The following is a 17,113-nucleotide window of genomic DNA, read 5'->3' on the forward strand; positions in this document are numbered from 1 at the left end:
ATACTGTATGGATCCCTTCTTAGATTCATAGAGCCTTATGGGGTCCTTAGTTTATTTTGCTTTACTATAACTAAATTCACATGTACAAACACATACAGACAAGCATACGCATGTGTGTAGAAAGTCTTTGTGGTCCTCGTGACGTGTCCCCAGCCTGCACGCCTCACCTCCACACACACTACAGCCACTATGAGGTCTTCCCTGCCTGCCGTCCACACGCCTGTGTCTTTGCAGTGTCTCTCTCAGTGCTTCCCTTGGTAAAACTCGGTTTGAGCCCTCTGCAAACTCATCTCCTCCTGAAAGCTTTTCCTGGGCCTCGCTGACCTTTCAGGCAGGAAATTCCCTCCCACTCTGTGACCCCAAAGCAATTTCTTCCTCTCTTTGCATAGCCCTTTTCTTAGCCTGCCTGTGTGCAAGTCGGCACTGCACACACCTGTGTCCTCTAGTAGACTTCGAGTCTCTTGGTGGCAGACACCATCTTGGCCGCATGCGACACCCGCGTTTAGGAAAAGCTCAAAGAAATATTTGTTGGGCATGGGTGGTTTGTCTAAAAACTAAAAAGCAGTCAGAGCTCAATATTTGCCTTTCAAGCCCTGCTCTAGGTTGTAGCAAACTGCAGTTATTAAGGCAATTTTGAGAAAATAGTCATGTAAGTCCATCACATGTCATATGTATATTTTTGGCTTTAGGAGCCTTTTCCTTTACTGCTAGAACAGGAGCCAGCAAACTTTTCCTCTAAAGTAAGTATGTTGGGCTCTGGGAGCCTTAAGGTCTCTGCTACAGTTTCTCAGCTTGACAACTGGACTGTTGTGTGAAAGCAGCCATGGACAGTAAGTGGCAAATGGGCATGGCAGAGTTCTAAAATTTCATTCACAGAAACAAGCAATGGGCAAGACTTGATTCCTGGACTGTCTTTTGCAACTCCTGTTCTGGAAGGCATCTGGCTACATTTAGACGACTAACCTGACTTACATCCAAATTCTGATTTTTCTGCTTTGGCTCTTCTACTTACTGTGTGACTTTGGGCCAACGACTAAACCTCTCTGTGTTTTTCAATACATGGGATTAATATCATCTACCTTCACGTTAGGCATCTAGTAGAGGGCCTAGCATTTACTGAACCCAGAAACAGCCGCTAACTTGCCTTATTTAATGTAGAGGAAGCATAGAAAGAGGGTCAGAGAGCACGCGGCCCCTTTTTCCGCGTGGAAGTAGCAAAATCCGAGGGACAAGGCAAGGGGAAAACCGACAGGTAGCAGAGCCTATTGGGTAACAGGGGCAGGTCTCACCAACAGAAGCAGGAACCCTCTCAGTCATGTGCCCTCCTCTGCAGAGTGACCAGGGACACACAGACAGACAGGTAGCCTGGCACTTGCTGCTCCAAGAGCAATATCACTAATAAAAAATTCTGAAGATTGCTTGGAGCGCCTGGAACTATGATGACTATATAGAAGGTGTAGGCCAAGCTTCAAGCAGAATTATTGGGGAAATAGTAATACTTGGAGATGTTAATGGTGTTACCTTTTTAGCTAAAATACAAACAATTACTCTTTGGCGCATTGCTGGCCTCATCATCTGCAAACATTTCTACTGTCTGTATGCGATTAGATTCTTTCAAGATGAGGCACTCCCATCTCTTTTCCCTCTGCCGTCAAGGTGAAGTCCAGACTTGAGAACAGCCTGCAGGGCTCTCCATACTTGGGTTCTAGCTTGTTTTTTTAGATCTTTGTGCTCCCTGCACAAGGGCAGGTTCTTTAGCCAAATAGGTTGATTAGTTTCTTCCTGTCCCACAAACACCCCCCCCGCCCCCATTTTGCTTATGCTCGGTCTGTTGCAGTTTCTGCTTTTCTCCCACCCTTATTTTCTAGAGCTTTACAAGGCCATCGGTCATGCACATCTTGCTTCTGTCAGGACCTGACCCAGCTGCATCCTTCATAGATCCCCCCACTAGTGTAGTGCCAGACCATCTCTCCCTCCAGCTGCCAGAAGCATTATTGATACTCCCTTTTTCAGCTCTGTCTGTGACATCTCCTTCTTGATGCCTTCTGTAAATCCCCAGTAAACATTGGACAGTGATGCACAGAGGAAGGGGAAGCCTGGATTTGGCGTCTACAGACTTGAGTTTATGTTCTGGCTTCACCATTGACTCACTGTGTGCCCAAAATGGGCAAGTAGTTTAATATCTCTGAGCCTCAGACCCTTTATTTACAGCTGGAATCCTATACCCTCCCTTAATAGAGTTTGCACGAGTGAAATGAGGTTGAACAAAGTGAAGAGTGGAGGAATCCTTAGAAGGTACCTGCCTCCCTCAGGAAATGTTACTAAGCGTGAACCAATTACAAGGTTTGGCTTGGTGTAGCTCCCTAGCGATGGAATAGTTTTGAAAGCGAGATTGTACTGAAATACATTGGTGGTAAATGACATTGCCTGGAATTTTTTAAAAACTACTCAGTAGTTTTATTTGATTTATTTTTAAATTGCTTTTTAAAGTCCCCATCAAAGCTATATAAGGCATACTAGCTTCTATTTTTCTAAATTTTAAGATAGAATCAAGATCTTCATCAGTATCTATTGTAGAGGGATGCTTTAAGATGGCTAGAAAATCAGCTCAGTCTCATCAAATTTGTCAAGTTTGAGGGAATATACCCAAACAGATATTTGCCAAAATATATAAACAGAGCTAAAATTATCCTTTTCCCCCATCTTATTCTTTGCAAAATGACTACACCATGCTACGTAGAGCACGTGTTGTGCCCCTGGCATCCCACCCTGACCAGCTCTCTCCACCAGATGCTCGCTGCCTCAGTTTAAGACCTCTTTCTATTGCTAATATCCTTTCCTCCAAGGATGTAAATAAATCCCGATGATCTGTATATATCCAGAATATAATGAAAATTAAGCATATTGAATTAATGAAAATATTCCTCACGTTTTTATGCATTTCCCTGCTGCCTAAATGTTTGTAGACTATTCTGTAATATATTATTTCACCAATTGTTCAGAACAAACACCGTCGGGCAAGTCCAGTCTCCATTTTGCACTTTGGGAAGCTGAGAGCTGTAGATTTGAAAATGAACTCTGACTCACCAACCTTGAGCCTGGCCAGAGATTTTCTGCACTGAGATTACCAGACCTCCTTTTAAAGTCCACAGATGGGGTTTCAAAAGAAATTCTTTCTCAGTTTCTTGCTTTTTTGGTTAAAAAAGTTCTTAATGGTAAAAAAAGATCATCTAAGTGATGTGTTAGCTAAAGTTACCTCCAATTATGTACCAGTTGCTTAGGTTTCTGTGTAAGGTTTCGGGAACTGAATCGGTGTCTCATGTAAATCAGAAACTAAAGAAATACTCGAGAGCTTATCAGTGAAGATAAAATGAGAGAGCTGCTGTACAAGTAATAAGAAAATACGTTTGCAAAGCAAGCTATTATAATTTTCATTAGAATAACAAATACGTACACATACATTAATCAACTATCTCAGGGTCTCTCTATTTAAAATTAATTTACTAGGTAATTAGCAAAGCTGGAAAAAGTTTCATTTAAGAAACTTCCATGTTCATTACAAACCGTGAGCCTCAAGTTTTAATAAAGTTGTATGATGGAAGAGTTACAAAATTAGTCCTTACTGCATACCGGAGTATTTTAAAAGTTAATTAATTCTCTGACATTCAACTGCATAGCTAAATTACTTTATGCAGTTGTTTTAGTACAATGTCTATAATCTTCTGATCAAAATAAAAGCTAAAATCATAAGTAGCAATTATTATTTACCCACTTATTACCACACGTCCCCTACCATCCCTGCTACTTCCTCCTCAGAGTCTGAAGAGATTATTCTCAAAAGAGTTTTGGAAACTTTTTACTGTAACACAGTGAATGGGGAGTTGGAGAGGGGAGAGCTTTCAAGTTGCAGGCTTCAAAGTTAGCTTCAGACTGAAATTATATTTTTAAAATCTTAAATGGAAGAAGAATTCTAATAAGGCTGTGTGGCAAAATACCTGCTAATCCACTATTGTTTACCCTGTGGTTTCTATTTAAGTTTGTGCTGCTGTCATGATTTATTCCTACCTCACAGGATAATGAATCTAGATTTTATTTCTGTTCTCTGCCCAGACTTGTACAGCAGGCAAAGTGTTGGAAAATCAAAGGAAGAGAAGATACTGACTTGGATAATCTCTTCAGAGGTAAAAATGAAAACACTAGCGAAAACACAGCCTATCGTTTTTTGTGTGAAGTATGTCTTAATTTGTTTGCTGGGTTGGTTTTATCACTTCAGGAGGGGACAGTGGAAAGAACTTGAAGAGGGGAGGAAAGATCTGTGTTCTAGTCCCAACCCTGTGGTCAAGCAGGTTCCACTGTGTCTACTCCCTGACCTTGATTCCCTCATTTTTAAAGTGAAAGGACCAGACTGTAATTTCTGTGATCCTCACTCCTGATAGGACAAACCAGAACTTATCAAACTAGAGTCTGTGTCTGCGATAGACTCTCTCCGCCATCTGCAGAGGGCATGGAGGAGGGGAACCCGGAGTGTCTTGTGACATTTGTGTATGGTGAGGGACTGGAAAATGTACCTCAGATGTAAGACAGGCAAGAAGGTTATTGGGGGTAAAATTTAACTATTAAAAGCTGGAGGATTATTAGAGTGTAAGAAAAAGAATTGCCTGTCTTCATTTAATTCTCTTTCTTTCTGATTAAGATTCACTCTAGATAAAATTTCACCTATAATTTTGAGATTATATTGTAGCAACCTAAGGAATAAGTTTCCCCTTGATTATGTTACTTTAGTGCAATCATTTTTATTTGATCAGATGAAAATATTGGTGATTTGTAACCAGCGTCCTCATGTCTTCAGCCATAGTAGTTCTTCTGTATGTTTGTATCTTGAGAACATGGTAGGAGATCTGTTCCTCTTCCAGGGGAAAAGAAAATTAGTGAGTTTTCTGCTGACTTGGCCAAAAGTGCACTAAATTCGCACCATTTGGTAGCACTGCGCTCATCTCCAATACAACTACCCATTAGACTTTTCTTAAGAGGAAAAAAAAAAAGAGTGTGCTAGGAGGCCATAGAACAAGAGAGTTATGACATCGATGAGCAAAGCTGACCTACTCGCATCAGTCAGGGACCACGCTCAGCTGTGTTTGGAATGACTCCTGATTTCATCTCAGCCAAAGAGAGAGAAAGGATCTTTTCCTCAGAAAATGAGGGCAGCTAAGTTACTTTGATTTCGTTGTGCATCCACACATTTTCTCAAGCCAGAGGAATTTCTGTGTAATATAATCAGGCCTGAACATTGCTTTAAATAAAAGAAATGACTGATATTTTTTAGAAACTGCTCCGTACAAATGTTCTAATCCACTTTACCATGCCTCCATTCTGTAAATAACATGTGTTTTGGAACCGTACAAGGAGCCCTAAAAAAGTGTCAGTGTTTTAATTCATATTTTGACACTTTTGAAAATATCTCCACAGAGTAATTATGTATATGTTCCTGTTAAAACAGATACACAGTCAATTTTGTAATTCACATAGTAGAAGTAGTAATGAGGATCATCCTTATAAAAATAGAAAAGATCACTAGCAAAATGCATTTGCATAATGTGAAAGATGAAGTCTCTTCTAACTTGATCAGTATGTACTTATTCTTCTCTGCATCACTTTTAAAAGGTTTATGTTGTTGACCTTAAAAATAAAACCGCCAGTTATTTTACCAGTAAAATGAGTGTATTTGGGAAAAGCAAAGAATTACAATTAAGGACAAGCAATCTATGGCAAAAGTACAAGCAAATCTGGAGGAAAAAGGAAATGGTACTTTATAGAGAAAAAGAAGAAGTTGCTCTGAATGAAAGTCATTGGAGGAAAGGGAGAGTTCAGGGTGTGACCGTGACATTAAATGATCATTTAATATTTTCCTTTTCACTTTCTTCAGCCTATAAGTCTCAGCATAAATTCCAAGTTCCTTTGGGTTATTCTGTTGTCCTGGGTATATATCTGAATAAACCCCTTAGGTCATCAGGAGTATTTTTTTTAAAGAAAATGAGCTAAATTTGTTCTCCATTTCTCCTATGAGGGGAAATAGTACACTTTTAATATTTGAAGATTATGTGTACATGTGTACATACAGCTTGTGTTTTTCATATCTTGGGCAGTTTTCAACTTTTACTTGGAAACATCTTTGTTTTCTAAATCATTTTATTCGCAATAGATATTCTTGACAGATACATAATAAAAAAATCTCCCCATAATTTTTGAGAATACTTCTTAAAGATACAATATGCCTTCCTTTACCATAATTATGTATAAAAGTAACATGGGATGATAGAACATTTTAATTAGTTATATAAATTTGTTGAGGAAAGGATGATGATCTAAAAGGATGTCTGGTAGTAAACTTGATGGAAGTTAGAGTCTGTCTTACTACTCTACAGGTGTACAGGTAAACTTACGGGATGTTACACCTAAGACATGGTGAATGGTAGTTCTCTTTTCTCTCTTTTGTTAAGTAAAGTCATGCGTGAAAATACTATTGGCATATCTGCTACACCACATCCCTTCTCTTGAATTGAGTTGGGCATCTACGTGGTGATCTTTTAGGTTTTTACCTTTGCTCAGTGAATGCTCCACAGAGAACCGCACAATATCGGCTCCTTTGAATACAAATTGAATGAACGTTAATTAAAGCACATTTCCATTACGTATAAAGGACCCACTCACCTAAGTGATCTGCCCTTGTGCCCTTTAGAGAGCCCCAGAACCAGAACTATTGAAACTCAGCTACTGGGTACCATAGACACATGTATGTCATTGTCAGGGCCACCATGCTGCACTACCCCAGAGGACGTTTTTGCTACTGTGGAATATTCAGCCAGGAAAGTTTTATTTTAACTATTTACTACTTTGGGTCTCAAATGTGTAACTAATGTTAATTTAAAAAAAAAAAAAAAAAACCAGGGGCGCCTGGGTGGCTCAGTTGGTTAAGCGTCCGACTTTGGCTCAGGTCATCATCTCATAGTCCATGGGTTCGAGCCACACATCGGGCTCTGTGCTGACACCTCAGATCCTGGAGCCTGCTTCTGATTGTGTCTCCCTCTCTCCCTGCCCCTTCCCTGCTTGTGCTCTTTCTCTCAAAAATAAACATTAAAAAACAATTTTAAAGAAAAATCAAAAATTTCATAAAGCAAAAAATATAAGAGATAAGCATGAAAAAGCTAAACGTTGTTTAAAAAATCCCTCACAGATCTATGTTGGATATAATAATTCACCTTTTCACTTTATTACCGATACAGAATGTTATTTGGTGAACAACAATTGACTTTTTTTTTACCTCCATTTGCTAACATATCATGGCTACCTTTCTAAGTCAGTGTGTGTAGACCTGCTAAGTTCTTCTTTTTGTTTATTTCTTAAGTAATAATTTTAGACAAGTACAAGAAATTATACTCATTCAGTCACATTTGGGTCAAGAAATAGAATCAGAATGGAAGTCCACATCTCGCTATCCAATTACCACCTCCTGCCAGGGCCCTGACTCACTCTTCTGATTTCTGTCACTGTGGTTGCTTTGACTCTGTTTTGGTCATTTTATAATTGAAATCACACAGTATGTATTCTTTTATGTCTGCCTGAGTCTTTTTTGCTAACGTTATGTTTGTGAGATCCATTCAAATCCTCTTTGCCTGTTTGCTTCTTCTCAATACTGGATATTATTCATTTTCATGAAGATGCCACAATTTATCTGTCCATTTTAATGTTGGTTTGCTTTCAGTTTTGACCTCTCAGCAGTGGTGCTTCTCGGAACATTCTTGTATGTGATTTGATGCACATGTGTACGCTTTTCTGTAGTGTACATACTGAAGAGTGAAATTCTGGGTAATTGAATGGGTTTGCCTTTAGGAGCTAGTGTCAAATAGTTTTACAAAGTGGTTGGACCAGTACATTCGTCCCAGCACAGTTTGGAAATTGCAAGTACTCCACATCCTTGCCAGCAGTCAGTACTTATCAGTCTCTAACTTTAGCCATTTATTTGGGTGAGTAGTGGTATTTAATTATGCTTTTAATTTTGGATCTCCCTGAGGCCTGATGAACTTGAACACTTTTTCATGTTTATTGGCTATTTGAATATCTACTTTTGTGAAATATCTTTCACATTTGTCTCTTAGATTATATGTCTCTTATTGATATATAGGAATTCTTTAGGTCTGTGAATAAGTCCATTGTTGGATAGATACATTGCAGATATCTTCTCCAGTCTATGATTTGCCGTTTCACTCTCTTAATGGCACCTTGTGATAAATAGAAATTCCATAATTTAATAGAGTCCGTTAATCCCTTCCATTTTGTTTAGCTCTTCTAGTGCTCTGTTTAAAGAATTTTGCCTATTACGTTTTCATGAAGCTATTCTGCTGGTTTTTTATTCTAGAATCTTTATTGTTTCATCTTTCAGATTGTAAATCTGTATTTAGATCTAAAATGTACCTGGAGCTGATTTTTTTACACACGGCATAACATAGGAGCCAATATTCACTTTTTATATGAATATTCAGTTGACCCAGCACCATTTAATAAAAAGACTTTCCTCTCTCTTATTGCTCTTCATAAGTTAGGTGACCATGTACGTATGGGTCCATTTCTGGACTGTGTTCTGCTCCTTGGGCTTGTCTATTCTCATGCCAGTCCCATACTAGTTTAATTATTATACCTTTTTAAATCTATATAATAAATCCTGATAGCTAAAAGTGCCACATCTCCGATTTCTTTTTCTTTGAGATTGCCTGGCTATTCTTGTTCCTCTGCATATCTAAAGAGCTTGTCTTTGTACATACACACACACACACACACACACACACACAAACCAAACAACATACTCTGATTTTTACTGGAGTTGCAGTGAATCTATAGATCAATTTCAGGTGAATTGGCATTCTCTAATTCATGAGCATGGTATATGCTTCCATTTAATTAGGCATTCTTTGATAATGTTAGTCAGTTTCTCAGAGCCAAGACCTCCAGTGTAATGTGGAGTAGATATGTGATAGCAAGGCATCTTGTCTCATTTCCAGCCTCAGGAGGAAAGCATTCAGAAGTTTGTTGTACAGCATAATGTTTGCTGTAGTTTTGTAGTGCCCTTTAATAGATTGAGAAAACTGCTTCCTTTTTTAGCTTGTGCTTTTATTTTTATGAAGAGGTATTGAATTTTATCAAATGCTTTTTCTGCATCTATTTGGATCATCAAATGATTTTTCTCTTTATTCTGTTAATGTGGTGAGTTATAATGATTCCTCAGGAAATTTCTTATTGAAGTTTATCATATACTTGGAAAAATATGTAAATTATATGAGTATTGCTCAATGAATTTCAGTGAATGGATATTCATGTAACAGCACCCAGATCAAAACATAGAATGAATATTTCTTTACCAATACAGGTAGACCTCATTTTGCAGCACAAGCAATGAATTTCAGTTACTGTGGTTTAAGTGAATAATTCCAGTCCCCTAACAACACAATTCAGATTTCAGTTACCACAGTACCTTAACTGTGGGTCATTGAACAAACTGCTAGCCCTATAGTCCACAGATCACCACCTAACAACAGTTCTGTATAGTGATCAGGGCCTGATAATGTCTCTTCTTTCAAAGTCTGCCGATTATTCTGAGCACATCTGTTAGTCTGTTAACACATTGAGAGCAAAGCATATACTTGTGTTGTCTTCCGGCTCCCAGTGATAAACACATGTGATATTTTACAAAAGTGGATACTCCAAAGAGTACTGTCCAATTCATATGAAAGTACAGTAAAGAAAGAAAGTGAGAACATTGGAAGTGAAATTCTAATCAAATGCAAACAGATTTATAGAAAAAGTAGCTGACCATGGAGATGCTGGCTCTGCTCCCATTTTGAGAGACTCTAGCTGCACTGTCAGAGGATGTCAGTGAAAACAAACTCTCTGAGAAGATGACTGGGACAAACTAGGTGAATACGTCCCACAGAAGTGTCACTGGCAAAATTAAAAAAAAAAATCCCTTGCAGATGTGGAAGATAAAATGTTGGAAGCTGATCCAAACTTGGAGAAAGTATGGCAGTTTACCAAAGCAGAGAAAAGATGCTTGCTCTAAATCGTAGGTTTGAGTCAAGAGGAAAGCCAACATTGTGCAACTCTTGATAAGTTTTTACAAAGACATAAAACATTTGACCTCCATGTTGTTAATGTTTGAAGTTACAGTGTACTAAAAAATATTATCACTACTATTTTTTAAATTTCCCTACATAATTATAATTGACAGTAAAAGATTTTTAATGCTTTGATCAAAATTTGTAAAGGTCATGGAGAAATCAGTCTTCCCATTATTAAGCTCGCCTTGTCTTTAGCTCACTTTCAGCTTACACAGTCATTTTTACAGTTCAACTACCATGCCAAGTGAGAATGTCTCATATTTTATAAAGGACTTTTTCAAATATGTTCATTAGAGAAGTTGGTGTTGAATTTTCTTCCTTGTAATGACCTCATTATGTTTTGGTCTTAAGAGTATGATGACCTCATAAAATTAATTGGGAAGTATGTTCTCTTTTTCCATTTCCATAAAGACTTTATATAAGAGTAGTGACATTTCTTTCTTAACTGTTTAGACAAATTCACCAGAAAAGCTGTCTGAGCCTGGACTTTTTTAATGGCAACAATTTTAATTATAGATTCAATTTCCTTAATAGATTGGGTACTTCAGATTTTATAAATTTCTTACTTTGGACTATGTCGATTTTTTGGTACTGTGCTTTCCTTTCTCTTTTATTAATGTCTGCTCTTATAGTTTAGCCTTCCTGCTTCCATGTTTCTTGTGGCTTATTATTATTGTTTCTCTGACTTGTTTAAGTGATTGCCTGGATCATTTATTATTAATGTGTGTGCTTAAAGCTGTTAGTATTAATCTAAGCATCGCTTTCCTATGTTAAAAACTTTTTGATTTGTTAAATTTCATAATCATTTAATTCAAACTATTTTCTCATTTACACTGTGGATTATTTTACCTATAGGTTGATGTATAATGCTTCATTTTCAGATAGTTGGAGATTTTATTATCTTTTGTTTATTGATTTCTAGCTTTATTCTACTGTGGTCAGAGAACATATTCTGAACAATGAATTTGTTAAACATGTTATTAAATCTTTTTTAATTTTTATTGATACTTTTTTTTTTGGTCTGCTTGTTCTGTTGGTTCCTGAGAGAAATATGCTAAATCTCTCTTCTATGATTGTGGAATTAATGGTTTCTCCTTTTACTATATATACTTGTAGACTATATTATTAGGTTCATGTAAACTTAGAATTATTATATATTCCTAATAAATGTCCCCTTTTATCACTTTGAAATACATCTTTCCTAGTCCTTCATTCCCTAAAGTCTACTCTGTCTGGTATTAATGTTAGCACATCAGTTTTTTCTGGTTAGTGTTTGAATGGTTAGTGTTAGTCTTCCCATCCTTTTATATCTTCATCTCTGTGTTTATATTTCAATGTGTCTCTTGTAAGTGGCATGTGATATTTACTTTGATATTCATCTGATTGTAGTAGTCTTTTAATTAGAATATTTAGTATATTTATATGTAATGTTATTACCATAGCCATCATTTCAATAATTATTTTCTATTTTTTATTAATAGTTTTGTGTTTCTTTTTATATTTCTTATTACCTTTTTAATTAACCAAGAATTTACTATACCATTTTCTCTATATTACCCTTTTGGTTGCGCATTTTTAGTGTTCTCTTAGTAGATATCATAGCCAATATAATATCAGTCTTTGTATAGGATCATTTCCCCTCTATCTGAAAGGCTTCTTATTTTATTTCTTCTGGAGTCTGCTAGCTATGTATTTTCTTTGTCTATAAATGTCTTTCTTTTGCCTTAACTTCTGAAGAATATTTTTTCTGACTATTGAATTCTGAATTGGCAGTTAATTTTTTTTCAAGTTTTGAAGATGATGATCCATTGTCTTCTGACCTCCATGGTTTTCCTCAGGAAGTCCTTTGAGGTTTTATTGTGTCGCCTTTCAGGAAAGTATGTGTTTGGAGTATATCTTACTATTTCTGACTGCTTAGAAGATTTTTTGTTGTTGTTGTCTTTGACTTTCAGAAGTTTTATTATGAAGTGCCTAGATGTAGTTCTCTCTGTTTGTCTTTTGGGGATTCATAGTGTTTCTTTAGTCTGTGAGTATATGGCTCTCATTACTTTGAGGTTTTCTTGAACGTTATCTCTTCACATATTGCTTACGCTCTTCTTTCCTTTCTCTTCTTTTGAGACTCCATCTACAAATATATTAGACCATTATTTCTTTATATGTCTTATATGCTGTTTTATATATTTTCTTTCCTTTTTGAACTATATGTTTCAGTTTGGACTTTTTTCTACTAACCTTTCTTCAACATCACTAACGCTCTCTTCAGTGGTCTGCAAACAGCTCTCCATCCAATGACTTTTTAGTTAACTCCTTGCATTTTTCAGTTCTGGAATTTTTACATTATAATTTTTAAAACAGATTTTGTTTCTTGAATAAAATTCTCTATTTTGCCATCTAATTTCTTAAACACCTTAGTCACAGATATTAGTTCTGTGCCTTCTGATACCAACCTGAATCATCTGTGGGTCTGCTTTTCTTGTCATCCTTCATAGGAGGGTTGACCTACTACAGCTACTCCATCATAGCTGGGAGTGGAATTCCTGCCATATTCATACTTAATAGCCACAAAATCTCACTGGGTTATTCTACCATCTTTTATTTAATGAAATGCTCATTCATGCACATTTTTATTCTTTTCAGCTTTTACATTTAAAACAAAGACAAAGTAAATACTCAGTTATATGTGAGCATTGCAGGAATATTTTTATGGGATTAATATCTCAAAGTGTAATTATTTTATCAAAAGTGTGTGATTATAAATTATAAGTGTTACTGTCAACCTGCCTTTAAAGTGTCTGTAGCCGTATACTCTCCTAATAACGTCTAAGAGCAATTACTTCACTCTATCCTTGCAGATAATAACTATTGCTTATTCCTGTCCTTTGTGCATTTTATTCTTGCTTATGTTATTATTGCAGACTTGAAGCTGGCTTAATGTATTATGGATACCAATTATTTATGGTCTGTTATAGACCTTACTAATAATTTTTATATATACTCCCATCTTGTGCTTCCACCTTATATACTATTTCATTTTTTAACTAAAAATGAATTTTCATGCAGTCTGATTTATTGGGTTTCTTTTTCCTTTCATGGTTTCTAGTCTTCATTTCATCCTTATTCCAACATTAAGGTCATACAACTATGTATTGTCCTAGAAAATCTGTGGCCTCATCTTTTTAACATGCAAGTCTGTACACTATATGGAATTGATTTTTACGTAAAGATTAATATACCAGCTTGTTGTTTCTCTGAATTATTTCAATACCATTTAAAAAATAACCCATCTTATTTCCATATTAATTTGAATATTGTCTTCATATAAGAAGTTCTGTCATATATTTGAAACTTAAAAGCTCTGCCAGGGCACTGGGTGTCTCAGTCAGTTAAGCTTCTGACTCTTGATTTCACCTCAGGTCATGATCTCACAGTTGTGAGACTGAACCCCGTGTTGGGGCTTGGGATTCTCTCTTCCTCTCTCTCTGCCCCTCCCCCGCATATACAAATACAGTCTCTCTCAAAGTAAATAAATAAACTTAAAAAATGTATAAAAATAATAACTAGAGCTTAAAGGCCCCGCCTTGTCCCAGAGAGATCTGATTCCATTGGAGGAAAGCCAGTGCTGAAGTATCATTAGAAGTCAAAAGTCTAGAGAGACTGAGGAAGACAATATCAAGGAGATAAATATCATCACCCTAACAGGAAGAAGGAAAACCACAGCTAGCCAACCAGGAATGAAAATAAAGATTTAAGCAGTTTACCAGAAAGCCACAACCTGTGGTTCTTCCCCATGGGTTTAAAAGATTCAGATCTTCTCAGACATCTTTTTATTTCACCTAGTTATCTATGGAAGGTGACTCAGAGTTACAAAACTGACTCGTTTTACAGGCACATTAAAAGCCTTCTGCTCAGCCTCTGTAGGTCAATTTACCAGGAATTTTTAATTCATGGTATTACAATGCAAGTCTGTTGGAAGGTGTGGAGTTAGTGCTCTTGGTTTTGCATTGCATCACAAAAGTAGTTGTTCCTGTGTGTGCCTACAGATCTTTAACCACCACGGAAAGAATAAGCTGTTGTTACTTAGCCAGGTGCGTGCTACATAGAGTGTCTGGGAGAGAAGGAGCTTGAGAGCAAATTGATATTTATATTGACTCTGGGTTTTTGGTTGGGGGGAGGTTGGTTTTTCAAAGCTCATGTTCAAAATTAGTGTTCTATCTGTGCCAGCATCTGTCTCAGTCTGTGTGGCATCATCCTTCAGACCAGCAATAACCCCAGTTGCGGCTCCACAGTCAAGGTTACTCAGAGTTTGGAAGTGCCCTGTGATTCCTAATGATGAATTCCATGCTTACTGCATGATTTCTTCATTAGGTTAGAGACTCTCATTAACATGTCCTTTAAATTTGGTGAAAATATATTTTGTCATTTTTAGCCTAGGTAAAGGATAGATAGAAACAGAAAAATCATATAGGGCGCCTGGGCAGCTCAGATGATTAAGTGTCCAACTCTTGATCTTGGCTTAGTTCTGGATCTCACGGTCTTGATCTCAGGGTCATGAGTTCAAGCCCTGCATTGGCCTCCATGCTGGGAGTGAGACCTACTTAAAAAAAAAAAAAGAGTGAGAAACATAGGAAATTATCAGTGGTTACACTTTTTGCATTATATTTAGAAAACTGATGTATTCTATGAGCTGAATTTTACACTGAATTTTAAGGGCCTTCCTGAGGTTCATGCCCAGTGGTTTTACTCACACAGAGATCTGAGGAAAGAAGGGCCTACTACAACCTCCTTACTGACAATGTTTGCCCATGGGAATCATTACAGGCAAAAAGCAAATTGATGGCTTCAGTTCTGATGTGAAAATCATCACTCTAGTCCTCACAACAAGAAAGAAGCTGAACAAACTTGAAAATCAGCAGCTCTTTCAGATCCATCAGAGAGTGGAGGTCCTACTGTCCAGGGAAACTGTTTTACCACTGGTTTATATGTCCTGGGGGAAAAGCAGTTAGACAGCTCCAGTCCCCTCTAGCTATGTGTCACACATACTGGAAGGGAAAACAAGAAGACTAAGAAACTCTTCTTAAGGCCACAGGGACTTAAGCCCATTAATAAAAAAAAAAAAAAAAGGGGGGGGGGGGGGGTTAATCATAAGACTCTAGAACATTTTCCCCACCAGTACATTAACCACCACATTAATAGGGCCCCAGTATAATAACAGTAGATTTATAACAGAGAACTTTGAGATACAGACTCTGTTGAAGGAGTTTCTAGGGAAACCCAAAGACAAAAGAGAAAGAAAGAAGACACTAGAGGACGTTGAAGCCTCTGACATCCACAGGGAAACCAAACATGAGCAGCCTAACTGCTAGCTGTTTTAACATAAACTCTCACACCAAATACCTTTACCTAAGCTCCTATCACTTGATACCTCATGTCTGGCTTTCAACAAAAACTACAAAGCATGCTAAGAGGCAAAACAAACAAGCAAACCCACCATTGACTGAAGAGATAAAGCAAGCATTGGAACCAGTCCGATATAGCAAACATTTTGAAATTATCTGACTGGGGATTTAACCATGATACAGCTATGTAATTATGTGACTATGATAAGAACTCTAATGGGAAAAAGAGGATATGCAATATAAGCAGAGAGATGGAAACTCTAAAAAAAAAAACAAAAAGAATCAAAAGAAAATGCTAGAAGTCAAAAACTCTGTAAGAAAAATGAAGAATGCCTTTAATAGGCTCATCTTTAGCTCAGAAAGGACTAATGAAAGGATCAGTGAGTTTGAAGCTGTCCGTAGAACTTGCCAAACTGAAAAACAAAGAGAAAAAGAAATGAAAAAAGATGCTATAGAATATCCAAAACTGTGGAACAACTACAAAGAGTGAAAAATACATGTAATGGGAAGATCTGAAGAAAGACAAAAAGGAGCAGAAGAAATATTTAAAATAATAATGGCTGAGAATTTTCCCCAATCGATGACAGACACCAAAACCCCAGATCCAGGAAACACAAAAAAAACACTGAGGATGAATGTGAAAAATTCTACACCTATGTATATCATATTTAAGTTACAAAAAATTAAAGAGAGAAAATCTTGAAAGAAGCCAGATTTTTTAAGAAACCTGTAGAAGAGCAATGATAAAAATTACAGTGGACTATCTTGAGAAACTATCTAAGGAACAGAGAGTGGAGTGAAATATTTAAAAATATTTAAACTTTTTTTAAAGAAAAAAACCCACAACGAACAATTTTGTGCACAGTGAAGTTATCCTTCAAAAGTGGAGGAATAAAGACTTTCTCAGACAAACAAAAACTGAGGAGATTTGTCACAGTAGACCTTCCTTGAAAGAAACGTTAAAAGAAGTTCTTGGAGAAAAAGAAGATGGTAAGGGTCAGAAAGTCAGACCTACATTAAAAAAGAGCATTAAAGAAGGAACAAATGGAGGTAAGATTAAAATTTGTTTTTCATATTCTCAGTTGATCTAATAAATCACAGTTTGTCAAGTGCTTTTCAAAATAATCATAACAGCAATGTATTGAGTGATTCTAGCTTATGGATAAGTGAAATGAATAAAATTTTAAGGATAGGAAAATTTTAATATGCCAAGAAAGGAGAGAAAATCGAATGACAAAAAATGCTTGATTAAAATCAGAGAAAGGAGGAAAGAAGAAGAAAAACAAGAAAAACCTCACAAGGGCAACAAATTCAAAATGGATCATAGATCTAAATATAAGACACAAAACTATAAAACTCCTAGAAGATGATGTAGGAGAAAATAGAGGACCTGTGTTTGGCTATGAGTTCTTAAATAGAACACCAAAGGCACAATCCATAAAAAAGAAATTTGATAAGCTGGACTTCATTAAAACTAAAAACTTCTAAAAAAAAAAAAAAATATTTGAGAAAATCCAAAAAAAAAAAAATATATTTAGAAAAACCAAAAAA

The 17,113-nt window shown here is 36.5% G+C and overlaps 1 protein-coding gene across 5 annotated transcripts in view; it reads left to right on the forward strand.

Moving 5' to 3' along the window:
- Nucleotides 1-17,113, forward strand: part of L3MBTL4 (L3MBTL histone methyl-lysine binding protein 4) — a 416,667-nt gene that overhangs the window by 308,492 nt on the left and 91,062 nt on the right. For all 5 annotated transcript variants that reach the window (XM_077778214.1, XM_077778215.1, XM_077778217.1 and 2 more), the window contains one exon: nt 4,111-4,181. In XM_077778214.1, the coding sequence (XP_077634340.1) occupies nt 4,111-4,181 (71 nt within the window). The remainder of the gene's footprint in view (nt 1-4,110; nt 4,182-17,113) is intronic.

This window comes from Crocuta crocuta, unplaced genomic scaffold, assembly GCF_008692635.1.
Source record: "Crocuta crocuta isolate KB4526 unplaced genomic scaffold, BGI_CrCroc_1.0 scaffold26, whole genome shotgun sequence".
In the NCBI taxonomy this organism is placed as follows: Eukaryota; Metazoa; Chordata; class Mammalia; order Carnivora; family Hyaenidae; genus Crocuta; species Crocuta crocuta.